Genomic DNA, 20,866 nt, shown 5'->3' with positions numbered 1-20,866 from the left:
TTAAAGTTTTGAAGTTTTCGAGCCCATCATCAATAATTTCATCAAAATGCTAGCCATCAGAAAGTCTCTCCATGTAGGATATGACACAAGTATGACACAGGTAGGTAACTTAGCAAGAGTAGTTTAAAGGTTCGCTTACGACGTGAATTAAACTTGTAACATCCTAGAAGACAAATGATTCCTTTTACCACTAGACCACTTACCTTGAGGGTCGATTCATATTAGTTAATCCACCTGTGAAGCAAAGAAAAGTCTGCTAAGTATATAAGAGCAATAAACAAACAAATCAAGAGATTGATGGGTTGGGACAAACAAAATGCCAAACGATTCTTGAAGAAGAACACAAAAGGCTTACAATTCTTGAAGACAAACCCTTGTTTTGAGATACTTCATAAGATCTGCTTGCGTGATGTATACAAAAGAGACACGTTCTACTGGCACTTATCCTTAGATGCTTAGTCATAATACGAAATTGATGCATCTAGGGCAGCTTATCTTTAGATGCTTTGGAGAAATTTGGTGCTCCCCGAACATGACATTCTCATTCGTCCAAACCAATCATTACTCGTCAAGTATTATGATTTTCCTTTTTCATTTTCTGTAAAATAATGATACTTCGCACGTGATGATTGGATTGTGTGGACGAGAGCTTCATGCTCCCGAAGCACCTAAAGTTCTCTTGGAGGTAGGACTTTCCATGTGTACAGCTTAATAAAGTGCAAAATTGAACATTGCTGTTCTCTTTGCAGCCACGAGGCGCCGGACTGATCCCCACTTCACCACGGCACGGATCTTGCACCATGCCGCCCTGGGCCTTGAAAACCTAGACTTGCGGACTCCGTAACCCGTGCGAGATGAACAGATCCCGAAATCTGCCCCGCTGCTTGATTCAATGACGAAAGTATGGTCCGGTGTCCACATCAAATTGCCAGGAATCGGAGATGGCACTTTGAAAAGCTCCTCAGGAGACAAATGGATGTTTGGCGCAAACAGTCCTTGTGAGTAACCGGGAAGATGACTGCTTTCGCCAGCATTAAAACTGGATAAAAAGTCCTGACTTGCTAAGCTGTTTACTATGGTCGGATCAAAGATTTTTGCTGTGATATGACTCTGTGGCCCCAGACAACCTAATTGTTTGTCCTCTGTGACATTCTGGCAGTGCGATGTTGAAGCCAATAGGTAATTAAATTCAGAAGTCACTTCTGGTCTATCTGAATAAAGATGCGGTTCGGTTTCAGTACCATAGATGTGCAAAACGGTGGATGTGCTAATAAAAGAATTAGGAACACTAAACTGTGCAAGATTGAGAAGGCCAAGAAGAAAAAGATAGATAGAAGTGATGTAATATCACAATACCTTGGTTTAGCTCTGTGTAATCTAGATGATGAAGAGGCAGGCTCAGGCCGATTGATGGCTCTGTAGGCAAGTTGGTCAGGGCTCTCAGAGGAGTGATGCTGGGTAGGGCATCAAGCGGCACCCATTGATTCTTGTTATTGTAAGCTTGCCATTTCAAGTTCTGCACCAAAATCTGTCGACCAAGCAGCAGATTCAATCAAATCCAAAATCAAACGAATACTCAGGAATAAAAAGAGAAGTGGTTGTGGTATATATTCTGCCGTGGAAATGGACTAGTCCGATAAATACAGGCCCTTATATAGCTCCAGATAGATTCACACTCAGCTACAAGATAGAGGAGTTTCAGGTTATGAATTATGTACCTTCTGAGAGCGGGTCAATTTGTCTGGCGACTGATAAGTTTGGTCGTTGAGTGTTACTTGAGAAACTTTCATTACCGAATTGAACAGTATACTGGCCTTGTTCGAAGCTTGGTAGAAAGCGTACATCTTGTTATCGTTGACCACACAGGTGCTGGCATGTCTGACAATCGTCTCCCATGTCCGCTTGGGGATCCCATTGCCAAGTATCTGAAATAACATCGCACCACAAAAGTAGTACGATTTGATAGTTAGCAATGCTTAGAATAATGTGTACAGGAAAAAGGGAAATTAGCAGAGCTCGAACAAAATGGTCACTACATTTCTTAGAGAGGACGCATCGGCTTCATACAGCTGGAGGAAATCTTGAACAGTGTTGATTCCTCTTGAAGTCATGCGCTTCTGTAGAGTGCCATCTTTGGCTACTTTCTCTAAACGCCATACTTCGTCGCTCAGTGATGGAGGGTGGTGCTTCTTGTTCACTGGACATAACAGAGAAAACTTGTCAATTTCTAAGTCTACAAATAGAATCAAGAATTGGTGGTAAAAAATCAAAATGTTATTGTAAAATGGAAGGCATCGAAACCAAGGCATTGCAAACTTACGCTCTCCTCGATGATCTTTAACGACGAAATTTTCACTTCTTGCTTCCCTTATTCTTATTTCTGCAGAAACCTTTTGAACAGCTCGAGCTCCTAACCTGAATTTCCGACTTCTCATCCAGCTCGAGTTGTCGGTGATGATTAAATTACGGAGGCAACCAATTCCTCCTTGCATCATCACAGTCAGCTCCCCTGTTATCAGTGGCCTTTTCCCTTCCCTTTCGCGAGTGATATTGCGATTGAATTCCTTCTCGGTCCAATCCTCTCCCTCATCCGACCCGTAATCGCCATCAAGGACAACGATTTCGATCTTTATCGAAGATAGGGGCCCACTTGTAACCCTATCATTTGTCCTGCCATCGACTAGTTCAATCCTGAGAGGAGTACCATCCTCGGCTTCTATCTGACTGCTAGTGAAGATGGTTGCCGGTAATTTGTTGACAAATTGCAGTCGCAGACTGCTTGCTTCAGAAGTTCCAACAGGATTAGACGGCGCTCTGCGATATAGACTAGAAATAGATAAATTCTCTGTGCGTAAGGAATGTTAAAGTGTCGATATGATGTTGGTAAACAACTTATCTTGAACTTGAAACCAGATTGTGTCTAGTATGATGATACTAATACGAAAGAAGATCAATATGCTTCCTCTCATTCGCACTCAACCTTGGAGTTTGAAGCAGGAATACCAGGAACACTGACCTCGACAGCGGATCATGAAAGCGCGAGATCACACGTTCCACTTCCTCACTAACCTGCTTGATCCAGAATCTATATCAGATTCAAAGTAAAATTTTCTAACAATACCAATAGTTTTGACCTGTTTAGCATCCCGATCACAAAGTGATTTGGTTATACTACATGCAGGGCAAATTTTACGTTCCTAGGGTGAAATATTTTCAAATACAAGGAACTTCTGCATAGCCTACCTATCAAAATAAATAGCTAGAAAAAAGAAGAATTCATTTGATCATCCGATGAAAAAATTCATTCCCTTTATGGAAAAAAACAGAGGTCAGGGGCAACAAAGAAAACTTTATATTTGGAATATAGTTATGAGACAGGATTCAGATCTTTAATCCATGGAAATGAACCCAACAAACAAAACACATCAGAAACAAATAATGGAAACATTCTTAATATGAAATAGTAGAGCACATCCGGACTTCATGAAGTATCTTCATAAGGAGCAAGACTTTGACAAAAGCCTCTACATCTTTGAGATGGAAAAGTACTTTGCCTGCGCCATATAAGTTGGTGATTATAATTGAAGTGACCGAGATTAAAATGCCCACTTAGCTGACCAAACATCCAAATTACCATTAGAAAACAACCTTCTCAATAGAAATCCAAACTACATCCATGACATGCGACCAAACATCATATTGAAAAAACCAAAGAGTCTCATACTAAGCATAGCAGTATATGATATCTTCAATCGATCTGTGAAGAACCAGACTTAGTTCTTCTCAAGCAACACAGCTAGTGGCTAATACAGATAGCATACCACTTTCCGAAAGAGAGGCTCGAGAAGAGATGCAAATTCATCCGGCGAACGCCCTCCGATCACATTTCTCCAACAACTGCAAAGTAATCAAGAATCTAAATCAGGGTCTGTTACAGTAATTCACAGTCAGACACTAAAATTGGAATACAATGATCCCTAGTAAAGTAATTCTACTTAATGTTAGGCCTTCTTGTTGATCCTCGAGCCGAAAATCCAGAACCACCCTCCTTATCCTCCTCCTGAAGTTGCCTCTTCAACATCATCAGTTCTAAAACTTGCAGTGTTCAGAGGTACAGCAACCAGTACTGCTGAACCAGCAGGGAATATATAGGGAGTCAAGATTGGCCCACCACTATGGAAGGTACAAAGAAGCTTCAACTTTGAAAACAAACTCCATGACTTTCACTAAAGTAAAACAAATAGATTCTATCTGGGCTCCAAAAAGCAAGAAAAACCAGCCAAAAATAGGTCAGATCTTTAACTACATTCTTGCGTGAGCCAAAATAATAATTGCATTTTGGACACTTCCAAGCGCCAAGAACTCTGTCCTTTGGATTGAATATAGGACTGACACACACAAGAAGATTGGGCGAAAATTACCCAATAAAAACCAAGATTAACTAACCAACGAACCGTGTCAAATGACTGACAGCTACATTATCGGCACAATCTAGGAGAAACCCAGATGAAAAAATGTCCTTTTCAATGTTTTCACGATGTGGGGTTTGAGAGAGTGAAAATCTACGGAGACACACGGTGGCATCGACGCGTACCTGAGTTGGCGGTAAACAATGTGATCGAGAAAGCTTTTGGAAGTTACCGGCAGAGTTTCAGAGCAACCACGTTCAAGTAGAGCGGTGATGCACTCGAGAGGAATGGACGATCAAGATTTGAACTTGACTGTTGCTCTCCTCTTCCGAAGTCGTCGGGTCCAACGTTAAAATATTAGGTGGTCTTGTGTGACAGATGAACATGGGCATTACGTGTATCTTCTTGGCTTGTCGGAATAGGGTTTCCACCGAGCAGAGTTTGTCACTGTCCGCGTCGAAAAACATGGTCATGCATGAATTGGGATTTTCACTTTCCATGCTAGATTACGATCCACACGAGTATAGGGATAGCATATTCCAAAGGAAAGAAAAGGAGACAAAAATGATTATGTGTATTGAGTTGAGTGTTTGAACAATAAGTACAACCTTAAGCCACTGAGCCAAGCTTGGTAAGACCAATTTGAACCCATTAAAGAATATAAGGAAAGAGAATATGAGGAATAAACCCGATGCCCCTTGCTCTCCACACGATTTTGACCATGTCTTCGTCAATGGAAAACAATAGAAAAAACCCATTTCCACGAATCATATTTGGGGTGTTGACATGTGTGCAACGACAAAGATCCATGTGCAATGGATTAAGATTTTCTGATTTCGAAGCGTATACATGCTAACATTCCCCCCAAAATGATGTCGTGTCGAAAGTTGCCACCTATTCTCATCTTATAAGAACTAAATATAATCAATAAAGTGAACTTTAAATGGATGAAATATATATTTATATACAAATATATGTTTTTCTTTACAAAACACACATTTAACATAAACTCATACTAGTAGGATATCGAGGATTGAGTCGTATCGTTACTACGACGCGGCGCGGCGCCACTTCCTTATGCAAATCGTCAAGTCCCTGCGTAAAGGCCTGAGGGGTCTTTTTCGATTTACAAGATGCAAACGGAATATGAGATAAAGAAGAAAAAGGGAAAGGAATGAAAAGGAGAGGAAGGAGAGGGACAAACAAAAGGAAAGGAAGAGGATAGCGAGGGGTTGACACTTGACATCCATGGAGAATATACTCTGAACGTAGAGTTCGACACTTAGCATCCATGGAGAATCTACTTTGAACGTATGTATGCATGCATGATGTGCAGTCGGATGCAGGCACCCTAGTTTCAGAACAGAAAGAATATACTTCACGCCGTTTGGTCAATGTTACAATGCGAGCAACATCACAAGTTTCTGCGCTACTTCCCAGTTCGCACGATTTAGCCAAGATGATTTTCAGGGAAAATTCGAGGGTTGTGGAGGAACATTCTGGGAAAATCTTCATCAGCTTATCATTAACACGGTTTCTCAGTCTGCACGAGAACTTCAAACCACTTTGAGATTTCACGTTCTTTCTGGACCGTGGGATCATCTAGAATGGAAGGGAAGGACCTAATTTGCTTCTATTTGGAGATATGAAGAATGAAATTTCAATTGAATTGCGACTCGGTTTCGATGTTACTGCCTCTAAAGCAGGTTGACCTAGAATTCGATTAATCTTGACCTTTGTTTTCTCAAAAAAATGGTGTCATTAGTTCATATATAAAGGCGGGTTCATAGATGGAACCTAACGACTCATCAGTCAAGTTGAACATGCTAGAAAAACACAGAAATCCAACTGACTTGGGACTACATTAATATTCACAAAACCCTTAATCTATACATGGACTTTGCCTTCTATATATGAAGGTTCAGTTCAGTAACATATGTATACATACACATACATATATATATATATGCTTATCCTCTATGTTTTTACACTACATAAATGTCCAAGAATGGACTGAAGCAAAGGGACAAAATGACCCGAGTGAAAGGAGAGGGAAGGCACAGCCCGAATAAACGCTATCATTAACAAGACGAAAGGTTCTTCCCTGAATTTGCTGTGGTTTCCACATTATGAGTTTTTCGTCTTTCCGTGACATGGGTAGGATGTTAGTATTGCGAAATTGCAAAATATCATAGTCTATGCAGTAAATTACGCTGAAAAGTCTCATTTCAAATTCAAAGTCTTGTTTCTTTAGTACCGCAAGAGACATTTCATTTGACCAGATATAACCTAATACTAACATCCTACCCATGTCACAGAAAGGCGAAAAGCTCATCATGTGGAAACAACAGCAAAATATCATAGTCTATGCAGTAAGTTACGTTGAAAAGTCTCATTTCAAATTCAAAGTTTTGTTTCTTTAGTACTGTAAGAGACCTTTCGTTTGACCAGATAAAACCTCCACCAGATAGCAGAGTTCACAGGATAGTAAAGTAAGCGCGTATGTTCACAAATCTTGATTGATTTTCCTTCTTGAAGATTGGAAGTGAATCCACCGCAAAAATGGAGTAGGACCTCTTACCTTTTAGGGATTTCAAATCCTTTTTCCTTCATGCTCAAAGATCCTCAATATACTTACGTGATAAATATTGCACTCATGGGCAAATGGGCATATTAATAATTATATTTAATCCTTTTACATGTTTCGATATTAAAATTTAATTTTTTTATCCTAGAACAACCTTCCTAAAGAAAATTCAAATCTTGAGATATTTATACACGCCCACATACACAATTTCTTTAAAATAGTTTAACCCATAATTTCTTTCCACATTAATTAGTTATATAAGTATTTCACTATAAAATAACTTGCTAATCTCGCCAATATCAATTTTTTCACACGCACGCGATGCACATGCACATATGTCAGTAAATACGTATCATAACCTATAAAATTGCACGGCATTCGTACGTTATTTTAGACTACATCGAGGTGTAATTCATCACGTCTAGCTAGTGTAATCTATTAAGTATAATGAGTTACTAAAACAAGCCTCATCACAACGTTGCAACAGCCAACAAGCACGCGAGAAGGAGATAAGTCATGATAACGGTCTCATAGAAAGAAAGAGATGCTCATTTAGGCACATAAAAGAGTTGTGCGCAATCATATGTAAACGATAAAATACACATATGCAAGCCTTATTTATAGTGATATAAGCATGATCCGATGTGTTTTTGAGTACCATGCGCCGTCACTTTGAATAAAATTCCCTATTCCAATTAGTCCAACCGAAAAACCTAATCAAGATAACCTCCTTTTTTTATCAGTAAATGATCAAATAACTTTGGTCAATATAAAGAATACAACCATAAATATTTGTGTCGAATTTCCAGATTTATATATCGCAGCCAATGCACATAAGAGCATGCAAAACCATACACGACTCGCATATGATTTGGGTTTTGGTTCGTGTCGACCTTCCTCTGAACTTTCTTTAAGTAGAGAAGCAAGCAAGAAAAGCTTCAGGAGACCAAGAAGACAGGAGGAAAGATCTGCAGAATTTACAGATTGACCTGAACTGCTACTGCAACGCTTGCGTCGTCCCTTCAAACGTGGAAGTTTGAATCGGTAGGGCCTTCCAAACCCAAAAAGAGAAGCTATTCTGACCTAAAAACAAAGTCAAGCTAAAATAAGAAATTGTTTCGAGATCAACTAAGCCAATCCTGCCTGACCCCTTGAAGTAAAGCTTTGAATATATCGGTTGCGCGACCATACATGCCAAAAAGATGGAAAATATAGGGAAACCTGATCGACGGACGGGTCTGGAGGAGAAGTTTTTTGCGTGGCCTACAGATAATATCATCTCGATTATTAATTAAATGGGTTTTTTCGTGCGGCTCACATGATCAGCGGTTGAGATGAGTTTCCTCTGTCCAGTGCACAGATCATGTGATATTTTGTTCGATTTAGGTGGAAGCGCTCGGTAGACCCATCAAACGAGTGGATCAATTCGAAAATTGTTTGACCCAAATAGACCCATTTTAATCCGTTTTGATCCATTTTCCATGCAATGCAAATATAGTGATCCATACTCGACTTGGCCCATACCCGACCCATATAGGAAAACGCATATCCAAACTAAGGTGAGAGTGCAAAATAAGTGAAAGCGAGATCGAGTGAATGCAAAAGGCGAATGAGGAGAGAGCCATGGAAGTTGGTCGAATTTAAGTAAATTGTAAACCCATTTATGACCTATTTAACACATGTATTATGTTTACATCTATTTATGACCCATTTACTGAATACGACCGACCCAAATAACAACTCGGTGTTAAGAAATGGGCTTATGACTCGTTCTAACACGTCTGGCGCTCGGGCTTTGTGGGACTTTCCGTGGCCGATGATCAAGGTAAGGCCCAAACTCACCTACGGCTTAGGCACTATTCAACCACTAATAGCATATGCAGATAGTCCAGTTGGGTTAGGCCCTCTCGTGTAGACCCCCTAAGCCCACTCATGTCAATTTCAAATCCATTTGGGGCCGTTTGATGATTTTCTCATCTATGAAGTCATTTAGATGCCACGTCATCAGCTCGCCAAACCTAGGAGAGCGTACCGATCATTATTTTCCTGTAACGCGAAATTCAAGCTATATTTTGCACCTGCAATTTTGGAACCTGATCAATTCGCACAAACTCCACTTCCAAAAAATTTTGCCTCAGCCAGTTAAATCATCCCTTAGCCACTAAACACTCGTGTTATGACCATCGTGGAGTCCACAACCATCCTCAGCCACTAAACACCAATTACCTTGATGACCTGTGAAATCTGAATTTGGAAGCCGATAAGCTCGCCACGTGTGCGCTTGGGCTTCATCATTACATTAGAGACATGCAAAGGAGGCCAGAAAACGGGGGGATTAAAGAGCAAGTATGCCGTTTTGGGAAAGGTCCGGTGCCCCGGCCCGACTTCTTCCTCATCATCATCAAAATTGCGCGCCCACCACCCCCAATTTGTTTATTAGGGTTTCTTCTTCACCCCCGTCTCCGCTTCCGCCCAAGCCAAAGGCGACTCGGAGTTCGCCGATCACGACCCTCGCTCTCCATTTTCCGGCTCCGGCGATCCGCATTCCCTCCGGTAACGGCTCGCTTGTTCGTCCGTCGGGTCGCTGCATCGTTTGCTCGTTTGTCCCTCTTGCTGCTACACCGGTCGAACGGGCAATTCGTTGGTCGGTTGCGTTTTTAGGCTGCGGAGTTGAGTTCGCCTGGATTTGTACTCGGTCGTCGCAGTTTTTCAGGTTTATTTTCCCTCGATGATCGAAAGGGTTCGTTGGGTAGATAGTGGGAGAAAGTGGGTATGATCTGATTTGCCCGAATTGGAGTTACGGGGAATGTTGAGGTGGTGGGATGAGATTGGAGTGTTTTTTGCTCTCGTGGGGTGTGGCTTTTTAAAGTGGGTGGCGCGAGAATGGTGGCGGCTGTTTGGTTTGAGTTTGTTGATTTTGCTGTACTTCCCAGTTCAATTAACTTACTGTTACTGAGCACTTTAGGATGACTTGAGTTCAGCTTGCGTACTGGGTGCCTCTTTAGCTGGCGGCCGGGCACTTTTAGAGGGTCATTTTGCATACTATGTATAGGAGAACTGTGAAGCGTTACGGTTTTAAGGTATTGGGTTACATTTGTTGTGCTCATGTACTCCCATCGATTTTTCTTCGTGTCGTCTGGTGCAGTGATCCCAAGCGCATGAGGTAATCTGATTTTTTTTTTCCCACGGTTCTCGCTATAGGTTGGCTAGTTTTAACCAAATAATGGCATGAGTATGATAACTTCAATCGGGCTTCTTAAGGGCATGTTTGTTTGTACCTAATTAAAAGAAAAAAAGTACTTTTTTGGTTTCCCCGCCAAAATGCGAAATACTATTCAAATTTCATAAAATTATGAAAAAGTTGTATGTGAATCTACGTGTCAACATTTGAGTTTTGTGAAAGTTTCATGAGTTTCGGATTTATAAAAAGTCAAAGTGGGTGAGCTGCAAGATTTATATTAAGCAAAAATAAAAATGTAGAAGTAATTTCTGACATGCCCTAAGCTTGGACATGTTTTATGGCTTTTTCTCCTAGTTCTGCCTAAGTTCCTCAAAGCCTGCTTGCACTTCCCCACCTTGGTTCAATCACAGAGAACATCCAATCCAATTGCTAAACTGGGTTCTTCGCTTTTCTCTCTCTTTAACTTGGTTGAATTCTGGCTCTTTGGTCTTGGTGCTTCGAAATGAGCCTTTAGTTGAAGTTTCGTTTTTTGAAGAATTGAGAGCAACTTTTTTTTTTGAATGTTTCTGAGAGTACTTGGAGAGTGTCATTTTTGGTTCTGGCTGCTTTGTGATTCTGTATGGATGATAAACAGGATTCTTTATGATGTTTGTCATCTCTAAACTAATGTTTTTATCCTTTGTGGGACAGTTCTACTTCCATGGGATGGGACGATAAAATTGTCAAACGGCCGGAAGAGGAAACTCGTGAATCGTGGACCCTATGTCTTCACTCTCTGTCTGATTTATCCCACATTTCGCCAATTGTATTCTTGTACCTCATCAAAGAATGTTATGCTTCTGGTATAACAATGCTTTCCCCTTCAAAAGTCTCTTGCCACGTTTACTTTCCAGTTTCCCTTAATGGTTCACATCATATGCAGTATATGTGAGGAAATGACTGCTATATGCATTGGATGATCGACTTGCCTGCATCTTCTGGTTATACGTCAACTTTTTCTTTAACTTCTCTTCCAAAGATGAGGCTCTTCTTTAGATGCTACTTTTGTTTTAAGAACAAACTGAAGCTTTGAGCCATGTAAGACATTAGTCCTCAGATCTCAACAATTAGAGGACACACATGCAGTACATAGTGCGTCTCAGTATTTACGACTGCTGTCACGCTGCACAGAACATTACACTTTTTGATGAGGAATAATTGGTCATTTACTGGATGTTGCTATCCTTCAAGTCTTTTCATAGATGCTTGGAATCCACTTGGTTTATGGCTATCTGGACTTCCTTTCTTAGGCATATTACCTTTTGTTTCAATGTTTAGGTACCTTGAAGGCAACTAGAAAGTTCGGGGTACTTCAACATCAAGTTCATCAAGTATTAAATAATGGGCCCCGACCTGGACCCGCTACTTTTGTCATACACTGTCTCTATGCACTACCCATATTTGACATTCACTGTGAGGGATTCAGTCACTTGATAATATCTTCTCTCCGTCGTTTTCTGAAAGCTAACCTTGCGGACTCCTTGCAAGCAAAGGACTTAGCTGCGCATTTATTTGTTGATATGGTTCAGGGATATGTAAATCATGATGAGAGGATACTTGTGAAGGTAGTAGAAGTGTTTGATGTGAGACTGACAAACCTCGAGAATGTCATATGCCAACTTAAAGCTACAAACATTAACATTGGACCGGTGACTGCACTAACATTTCTTGAGCAATATATTTTCAAGTTGATAGAGTCCCAGTCCTATATGACAGCAGTCACTATGTTGGAGCACTTTTCTATTCGCCAATCTGGGAAATCCTTCCTTCTTGCTATGATGGAAAAGAAAGAATTCAGGGCTGCAGAGAAGTGGGCCACATTTATGGGCAAGCCAATGTTATGTGTACTTGTCCAGGAATATGTTGACAGAAAAATGCTGAAGTATGCTTATGTGACAATAAAGAAAAACAATCTCCGGCAAGAATTTGCTGATGTATATCATCAATGTAAAGAAAGGTACTTCTTTGCTGTTAAAATTGTTTGGAAGTAACTTTTGCTAAAGATTTATTTATTATGTTGCTGATAGTGCACGGAAGTCCAAATTTCTTAATGCACCATTGTATCGAGAACAGCAAGATTAATTTATTCTTTTGTAGTTCAATGAAGCAGCTAGCAGAAAAAGGATGCTGGGATGTTGCTGAGTCAAAGGCAAAGGGCGACAAACAGCTCATCGAATACCTGGTATTAGTCTAAAATGCTTTGTTCCAACCGTTGCATCTTTCTTTAGATGAACTTGAATTTGCATGCTTTTAAGTTGCAACCTTTGTAGATTTGTATCAATCTTTTGAGGTTGACCATTTGGCCTTCTACAGGGGTTCCTCAAATAGTTTTATCAGTCCTGCTATTCTCAGGCAGGGGTTTTGGCAGAACTTTTTCAGTAATCACACGTTTTATCTCCTGCTATTGGACTTCGGTGCAATGTATAATGGTTCTTGGTTCTTTTATAGATAAAATGTGATTAAGTTTTTTTTTGGTAAAGGAGAAATGTGATTAAGTTTATAGTCATAAGTATGTCTTCTGATGTAACTAGAGCATTTGAGCTGCGTACATAAATGACACCTTGTGGCTTGAGCAAGAAATTCCTGTGGTGCCACCTCCTCCTTTGTGTTGAACATCTGTCCTTTTACTGTTGTTATTTTCCTCCTTTCCTTTGCTTTTTTCTCAAAAGTGGTGTTTAAGTTCGGAATAACAAATTACCAGCTTGTAGTTGTCGTTCTTCTAGACATATAAAGAAGGGAGACTTTGTGTGCTTTTTGTTCATTCTATTAAGATTTTAATCTTCCACTTTAAAGGTCTATTTGGCAATGGAAGCTGGTTACTTGGAAAAAGTTGACGAATTGTGTGATCGATACTCTCTTCAAGGTTTTCCAAAAGCCAAAGGTGTGCCAACTTCTATTTTGTTCGCCAATATATTAGGATAACATATTGCTGTAACTTCTCTTCTCCAACCTATAAGTTTAGAAAACTATGTTGTTACACTAGTTTTGTTGAAACAGTTAACTTTTTGTCAGTCACTGCTGTGATTGGAACCTCTATTGTGCTACTAGAATCCAACTAGACGCCTCAAGTAGGTTACTGGGAACCTTAGACCAGGATTCTTCCTGCTTTGTTTGCATAAGGTACTTGTTCTATGCATAAGATTCTATTGGCACAGTTGACGAGGTGTTGGCATGCTTGTCTAGTGAGTTAAGTATAGGGCAATTGCGTTGGTCGGCGTAGATGGCTATCTTTGTTTGAATATGCCTTCTCATGTGCATATCTTTATCAGTATATTACTTGGATTTTGTCAGAAAATGTGGCAAACTGATTGGGATTCTTATTGCCAGTATATTGTTATTCGGTTTACCGAATGGATGTTCTGCTGACATTCTCTAATTACTATAACTTGTAAATCTTGGTTTGAGTTGTATCTGGGGAAGTGCTGAAGTCATTATGTATCGAAAATTTGCTTAATTATTTGATATCTTGAAACTGACAGTTGCATCTGCAATTAGGTCTCTAGTTCTCCATGATTGAGGAAAAGAATAGTTCTGCTTGTGCCTGATGATCTAGAATCAATTGCTTGCCATATTATGTTGACCCTGAAAAGTTTTTAGTGGACCTTCGTATGTGTTGGGTATTGAACTTCTCCGATAAACCTGTATTCCGTTGCACTATCATCAGTATGGTGTAAGTACGCTATGCCTAGATATTTAGTCCTTGGTGATCTCATGTTATGGAGTATCGTAGTAGGATTTTCGTAGTAATGTTGCATTCTTTTTTTCTAAAATTCTAATTTATAACCGTTGGCTTGTTTAGAATTTGATGCAACTCTTCTGCATCGTAAGCACTATTTGTGCCTCAAAGAACTGGGTGTTGAAGATGTTTTTTGGGTTGATCGAGTGGATAGTTTGCATACAGCAACATGCTATATTGAAGAATCTAAAGTTGTTGGTGTGGACTGTGAATGGAAACCCAATTATGTAAAGGGCAGCAAGCCTAACAAGGTAATTGCTAGGTCCTGTTTGACCTCATATTTCTATGCATAATCTCTTGGAGGTTTTATATACTCGCTGAAAATAGTCTTTGTGCCTTCTTGTTCCAAACAAATTCATTGTTGCCATAAAAGAAATTAAATGGTTTAACGATCAAGAGTTATCATCAAGCTTTTGGTGATCGCCACTATCTTTTGTATATTTCAACGGCATGAAAACAACTATGAAGCATGATATTTAACAATGGCATGCTGAGAACAAAAGTTTTAAGATGATTTCAGATGTGCTTTACTTGTTATATAGTGCGCATCCTTTTGGGAAATTTGATGAGGGATATGCTTGGCCAGAAGTAGGACCATTTGAAGGTTGCATGTGGAAGATCCATGTAAAATGGTAGACAGTTTCTATATTTGATTTGACATTTGGTGACCACTATCGGATTAGATCAAATCAGATAAAGGCAGATGTAGATCGTATAGGACTACAGAGAGGAGGTGGCAATACAAGAAGAAGATGGTTTTGTCACCGCTTCTCACCATCTTATATGTGGTTGCCATTGGCATGGCTAGTCTCACCAATCAATGTCCCTACTGCTGTTGACTTAGCTCTGTCTCTCTCTTTCTCCCTGTCCCTGTTCCCGTCCCTGTGCCTGTCTCTCTGTCTCTCTCTTTCTATGATTGGACCACGTGGTGTGTAATTTGGCTCTAAGCAGTGACTTGGTCTTTTAAGCCAAATTACAGCAGCTGCTTGCTCTGCTGAGGTGATTCAGAGGTTTTGGTTGAGCAAGTTGTAGCTGCAATTTGGTGGAGAAGATCAAGGCACCGTCAAGTCTCAGGTTGGCGACTTTGTATCAGTGGTCATGACTTGTTGTCAACTTTGCGATTGGCTGGTTCCACTCTGACCTGTCGGCACAAATATCTAAAAAGGTCATCCATTAATGTCAGAAATCAATTAAGTCTGATGTTTATTTTGATTTTCAGGTGTCCATCATGCAGATTGCTTCCAGCAGAAGGGTTTTCATCTTTGATCTCATAAAATTGTCAGGGGATATGCCACATATTCTGGATAACTGCCTGAGTCGTATTTTACAGTCTCCAAGTATTCTAAAGCTTGGTATGAGAAATTATTTAGCGTAATTGTATTCTCTCCTTCGCTTCTTGGTCCAAACATCGGCCTTAATTTGGTATCACGAATTTGTGTCTACTAATCTAGGGAAAGGAAAATCATTGTACTGACATAAGAATTTGGAATTTCTGGTACCAGACATACATCGGGGCATCACAAAGCAAGAGTTTGGACAAGGAATAATTATTTGTGCATGTTTGGTACCGATATGACTAAGGGTGACTGGCATTGGTTGTTGCAGTGTACTTGTTTTGCTGCTGAAGTGAATAGCTTTCCACAGAATTTCCTGATGTTCCTGCTCTATGCAGGCTACAATTTTCAATGTGATATGAAGCAACTCACCAGCACCTATGAAACACTGGGGTGTTTTAACCATTTTGAAATGCTGTTGGACATTCAGAATGTATTTAAAGAATCCAGTGGTGGTCTCTCGGGGCTTGCTGAGGTAAAATGGACTTGCATCTCATATCTAGTATTGCTGTCTTGCTTTCCGACGGGTGAAAAGGGAGGAACATGATATCTTCTTGCTCAGAACTCATGATGGGATCCTGATGCATGCCTTTGAGATCACCTTTAGCTCTGAAGGAATTAGCTTTACCTTTATTTCTTGGCTGTAACTAGGAAATACTTGGTGCCGGTTTGAACAAGACAAGAAGGAATAGCGACTGGGAGCAACGACCTTTGAGTCAAAATCAGGTTATTTTACATTTTCTTTTTCGTTTTTTTTTATATTATTGCCTCGGAATGGAAATTACAGGAAGAATCACACAATTTAATGTCAGAACTCAAATGGTTGGGAGAGCATACTATTGTGCGGAATGCATCTGTAAGAATGATGTCAATATGCGGACACTTCCATGTAAATCTTAATGCTCTGAAATTTCAAGAGTGTAGGGTCAGCGGACATTATTTTTGGCATTTGCTTAAGCAATTTCTCAAGATCTTTAGTGCAACAAATATTCTTGTGGTGTCTATTTAAAAGAACATAACTGCTGATACTTTTTAGGAAAAATTTATTTTTTCGTCTCTGTACTTTCATGCTTTATGTAAACAAGTTCTTGTATTTTTAATTTATCTTATCGAGTCCTACTTTTAATTTTTTAATCAAGCCCCTCTGACACCAAATTTTAGCAAACGTGAGCAGCGGATACGCCAAAGTATGATGTTAATATGCTGATTCCCAAATTGACGTGTGAAGAGAATGAGACACCGTACACAATGTCTAAGTATGATGTGGATAAAAGTTAGTCAATGTGGACATCACATCGACAGAAAACTTTTATCCCCGTTATAGCACGACGTCGTTCAACAGTCACGTCAGCTGGACTTAATCGGATTTGATGTCAGAGGGATTTGATTCCAAAATTTGTGAAAGTAGGACTTAATTCGACAAATAAAAGTACGAGGACTTGATTGGAAAAAGTGTGAAAGTACATGCAAGAAAAGTAGAATATTCCTTATTTTTTTACAAACACCATCCCCACTTTCAACCCCAAGATAGGGAAAGAACCATAAACGTATATTAAGGAGCAAACACAGTGCAGAGAAAAGTAACCATTGATGTTTCCTGAAATATGATTAGGGCAGAAGTCCTTTGATTTAACCTGACCAATTGCAATGTTTGCAGCTGGAATATGCCGCTCTTGATGCTGCTGTTCTTGTGCACATATTTCATCATATACGGGACCAATCTCAGCAAGCTACTGCGGATGGTAATGACAAGATCGAATGGAAGTCTTCTATAGTAAGTGAATAGCACCCATTAGTTTCCTTAACTCTCCTATAAGAAAAGCTGAAGTGAAAAGTATGATATTCTTTTTAACTTTTGTGCAATTTGTTTGACCATTAACAGTTTTTGCAGATTTTGCACATGGATAATGCCAAGACGACCAAAAAGAATGTTCGGAATAGAACAAAATGCAGAGTGGAGATTGACTAGCTTGACAATCAATTCATGAACTCCCGGAGCTATCGCTGTCGGCGGCGGTTTTTCTTATGTAAATAGCTTTTGCATATAAAGACTAGACATCATTACTTAGTGATCCAATTAACAATTCTGATGTGCATATGGGAAAAATTCATTGCCAATGAGAGCTTCAGTTCCGTCTTCTTGTGCTGGGTCGCTTTTTCTTAAGAAAATTTTGGTGCTTCAGAAAGCTCCTTGGTCGGGTTTCGACCACAGCCACACTCTATGCTTTTGAGTTCTGGTTTCCCACGGTTCCCCAACACGAAGTTACTCTTGAATTTCCTTGGATAAGAGTGTATATACTCGACTTGAGCTAAATAGTATTGGTGAGTCATTCACCAAAACGAGCAGCCATCTATGCAGACATTGCACCTTGCGCTGTAAGTTGCCTTTGCCGTGCCTATCGTTTGCATTGCAGATCTCTAGCTAAGCGATTTCTGGGGAAACAAAGCGTGCTATATCTGGCTATGGGAAGAACCAAAAAGAGGGACAAGCGAAACCAAAAGTAACTGCAATTTAGGTATGTGCATGATCACGTTAATTTCCTTTTGGATTTGGTCTAGGTCTTGTATCATTATCATTGATTTAAGATGAGTATCGTTGCGGATCTTTCTTTGATTTTTGAATAATTGAAATTTCAACCACCTGATGAACCCTGCGAATGTAGGTTTGGGACGAATTCGTCTCGCCTCTGAAGCCGATTTCGGCAGCATTACGGGTTAATATCAAAGATACAGAAGCCTTCGACGCATGGCATGTAACCTCTAACTTCACTTAACAAAAGAAAAGCATCATCATAATTTCAAAAGAAAGAACAAAATTGCATGCATTTATATCCCAATGTTAAAAATAGAAGGTCCAAATCCTGGTCGCCTCTCTCTCTTACATGAAAGTCTCCATCCCCAACAGAAAAAACCACCTCTCTGTTTGCTGTCATCTCCATCTCAGAACATTAGAGAGACCCCTTTTCTCTCTCTCTCTCTCTCTCTCTCTCTCTCTCTCTCTCTCTCTCTCTCCGAAAAAAGAATGCTTCTCGTCTGAGAGAGGGGAGAGGCCACGAGGGAGGGCCGGGAGAGAGAGAGAGAGAGAGAGAGAGAGGACACAGATGGACCCGTGGTCGCCGAGCTACCGATCCCATGGAGTTGGTCGGACTGTAGAGATCATGACGATCCAAACTCTTAACCAAAACCCAATGTACATAGCCAAATCCCGGCCTCGCATGCTCGAACCCGCTTCGCCGCCGCACAAAGTATACAAAGTGAAGAAGTCGGCGATAAAAGCGTCGTGGTGGAATGATCCGGAGAAGAAGAGGAAGAGGAGGGTGGCCAGATACAAGCTCTATTCCGTCGAAGGCAAGTTCAAGGCTTCTTTCAAACAAGGGTTCCAATGGTTGAAGCGCAAATGCGCCAGCATCACACGCTGATTCTAATTAGTAGAAATTACGGAATATTGTGTTCATTGCCATCAAGAGAGAAAAAGGGTGAGATCTGTCAAGAGGCAATAGAGAGGTTTGCTGTGTTTATTGGGTGTTCATCTTTATATGTATCTAATGGTAATCAAATATTCAAAAGAGTGCTACAATGTTCGATCTTTCCAGTATTACGTTCGCCGGACTCGTCGTTTCATTCATCGATCTCTAGCATTCAAAAAATAGGAAAATGAAACGACTCGTGTGTGATAGTCGTATATATTTATAAATGATGATTTTCTTTTTAAATCTTCTTACCTTCTTATTTATTTGTAACAGGATTATGTATGCATGCCCATGCAAAGTTGTCTGATCTGTTCATCTCTCCTCTTCTCAGTAAGCTCTTTTCCTAAAAAAAATTGATGCTGTTTGCAAACTCAGATGAATACTTGTGTTTGTAGGATTGACGTTTTGATCTATTTCGGGGTTGATTTGTTGTTTAGAACTTTGTTTTGGCCAAATGTTGTTTACGCCTTATTTCTGGGGTTCTTTAAACCCCTAATTTCCTCAATTCGTCTATATGGATTCCTCCTCGTACGATTCATCATATGGCAACGTATACTGCCCGAAGCTATATAGTCTAAACTGCCGTGTGCCGGTGTCATGTAAACCGAAAGGCTTTGCGTAGTTCCAACGTGATTCGAGGACAGTTTTCATATTTCTAATACCGTCCAGTCGAGCTCAGAGTTACAAAATTGAGGAAATCCAGAAAAATGAAGTGAAACCTCTTCTGTCCTTTCGAAACTTACGTAGTTGTTGTTTGTATGGCTGTTAAAGGATCTTGACGTAAAATGTAATAGAACTTTCAAAAACAAGCTCGAAGCAAATTGCTAGCATGAAATCGAAGTAGAAGAAAAAAGGGGAAAAACCCATGAACAGAACCGAATTGGTTCAATTGGTTCGACTCGTTCATCCAATTATCCGGTGGATTCACAATTTTCCAGCTTAAAATCAATTCTGTTGATAAGGTTGTGATATGTTCTATGAGTAGTGAAACACAAGGCCATTGCCCTTTGATTAAGCAACTAAATATATAATCTGCACAGTCAATATATAGACTTTACTTGCGACTTTTCTTGTGTTACGCTTAATCAATATTCTGAAAATTAAATTATTTCATGTTAAGTACGTTTAACAAGTATTTTAACACAACCCGCATTATATATGATTTAGTACTTATAGATTTGAAATTGGTTTAACAAGCCACTTGGCCTTGTTTTGTGCTATGTAAAAATTGAGTCCAAGTTCGAGTGGACAACAAGCGAATCAGACTATGAATACCTTGCGAGTAGCTTTTAACTAATAAAAATCCACCATTGTAATCTAGTACATGGTACAAGAATATCTGAGAGTGGTATCCAAGAAATTGATTCGATTGAAACTTGAATGCATGATCGGTGACCACAATTTGGTGTGTTAGAGTTTGATTATTAACCAATTAGATATACCTTCAAAGTTTTTTTTTCGAACCAAATGAGTATAAATTTTGGGAAGGGCTCTTTTCACCTTTCAAAACTTGTCACAGACGAAGCACCGGTTTAACTTGCTCGATAATATTTCAAAACAACAATATGACTGCAAGTAATGTTAAGGGGTGTACATTCATATATGACAGACTAGCCAATACTACTTTAACATTTTTTTTTTATCACCAACTAGAAACGCTTGTAACCTTACATTTTATTTTAGCTCAATTCGTCATACTTACTGGGAATTGATGCTCTTCTTAGAAAATTCAAGAGGAACATCAAGGGAACATTAAGAAACTGGACAGGGTTTTCATTCATCATGAAAAATCGAAAGGCGTTTGTCCCAAACAGGACATCTGTCATTAGTCAAATTTACACAAGACAACTCACAAAGGAACTCAAAACGGCCAAGCATTTTTTCAAAGAAAATATGAACTTTGGACAGGGAAATTCTGGGCGTAGTTTACAATATCGAGTCGCAGAAGATCATCGGCCTCTAGGTGAAAATTTCAAATCCTGGGTTTACCAAGGGGTAAACTGTAAATAACTAGGGTATTCTTGTTTACCTATGTTACATATTTCATCCTTGCCTTACAAGCCGCTAATCTGTTTGCATTCTACAAAAGCTGCCAATAGAAGGATAAATG

At 39.7% G+C, this 20,866-nt stretch overlaps 2 protein-coding genes and 1 long non-coding RNA gene across 8 annotated transcripts; 2 read left to right on the top strand and 1 right to left on the bottom strand.

Moving 5' to 3' along the window:
• Positions 1–1,238, top strand: LOC130137658 (uncharacterized). The gene is made up of 2 exons (XR_008816019.1): positions 1–89; positions 750–1,238. It is a non-coding gene; the product is annotated as an uncharacterized LOC130137658 (long non-coding RNA).
• Positions 413–4,252, bottom strand: LOC115666696 (calmodulin-binding protein 60 B-like). The gene is made up of 8 exons (XM_056309435.1): positions 3,996–4,252; positions 3,822–3,897; positions 3,017–3,069; positions 2,321–2,814; positions 2,037–2,197; positions 1,719–1,925; positions 1,357–1,528; positions 413–1,211 (listed from the first exon to the last, which is right to left on the bottom strand). The coding sequence occupies exons 1-8, from the start codon at positions 4,082–4,084 to the stop codon at positions 709–711; spliced, it is 1,755 nt and encodes a 584-aa protein (XP_056165410.1). The 5' UTR covers positions 4,085–4,252; the 3' UTR covers positions 413–708.
• Positions 4,253–9,417: 5,165 nt separating this feature from the next.
• Positions 9,418–17,427, top strand: LOC115662569 (uncharacterized). Of its 6 annotated transcripts, none has more exons than XM_056309476.1 (11): positions 9,418–9,549; positions 10,868–11,019; positions 11,495–12,173; positions 12,314–12,398; positions 13,010–13,097; positions 14,016–14,203; positions 15,172–15,304; positions 15,625–15,761; positions 15,938–16,012; positions 16,944–17,060; positions 17,169–17,427. In XM_056309476.1, the coding sequence occupies exons 2-11, from the start codon at positions 10,878–10,880 to the stop codon at positions 17,253–17,255; spliced, it is 1,731 nt and encodes a 576-aa protein (XP_056165451.1). In that variant the 5' UTR covers positions 9,418–9,549; positions 10,868–10,877; the 3' UTR covers positions 17,256–17,427. The 6 variants fall into 6 exon arrangements, with proteins under 6 accessions (XP_056165451.1, XP_056165452.1, XP_056165454.1 ...); XM_056309477.1 differs by lacking the exon at positions 9,418–9,549 and adding an exon at positions 9,556–9,709; XM_056309474.1 differs by lacking the exon at positions 9,418–9,549 and adding an exon at positions 9,766–10,159.
• The last annotated feature ends 3,439 nt before the right edge of the window (positions 17,428–20,866 follow it).

This window comes from Syzygium oleosum, unplaced genomic scaffold (genome assembly GCF_021117445.2).
Source record: "Syzygium oleosum isolate NSW1041296 unplaced genomic scaffold, Sole_v2.1 Sole_v2.03, whole genome shotgun sequence".
Lineage (NCBI taxonomy): Eukaryota > Viridiplantae > Streptophyta > Magnoliopsida > Myrtales > Myrtaceae > Syzygium > Syzygium oleosum.
This window is presented reverse-complemented; position numbering and strand designations above follow the sequence as displayed.

Excerpts from the sequence above, each read along its gene's own strand:
- LOC115666696 (XM_056309435.1), bottom strand. The coding sequence starts at position 4,084 with ATGATGTTGAAGAGGCAACTTCAGGAGGAGGATAAGGAGGGTGGTTCT. Across the intron at positions 3,070-3,821 it reads AGCCTCTCTTTCGGAAAGTG|GTTAGTGAGGAAGTGGAACG; the intron begins GTATGCTATCTG and ends TGGATCAAGCAG. Across the intron at positions 2,198-2,320 it reads TAAAGATCATCGAGGAGAGC|TGAACAAGAAGCACCACCCT; the intron begins GTAAGTTTGCAA and ends TGTTATGTCCAG.
- LOC115662569 (XM_056309474.1), top strand. The coding sequence starts at position 10,041 with ATGTATAGGAGAACTGTGAAGCGTTACGGTTTTAAGGTATTGGGTTAC. Across the intron at positions 12,399-13,009 it reads AACAGCTCATCGAATACCTG|GTCTATTTGGCAATGGAAGC; the intron begins GTATTAGTCTAA and ends TCCACTTTAAAG. Across the intron at positions 15,305-15,624 it reads TCCAAGTATTCTAAAGCTTG|GCTACAATTTTCAATGTGAT; the intron begins GTATGAGAAATT and ends TGCTCTATGCAG.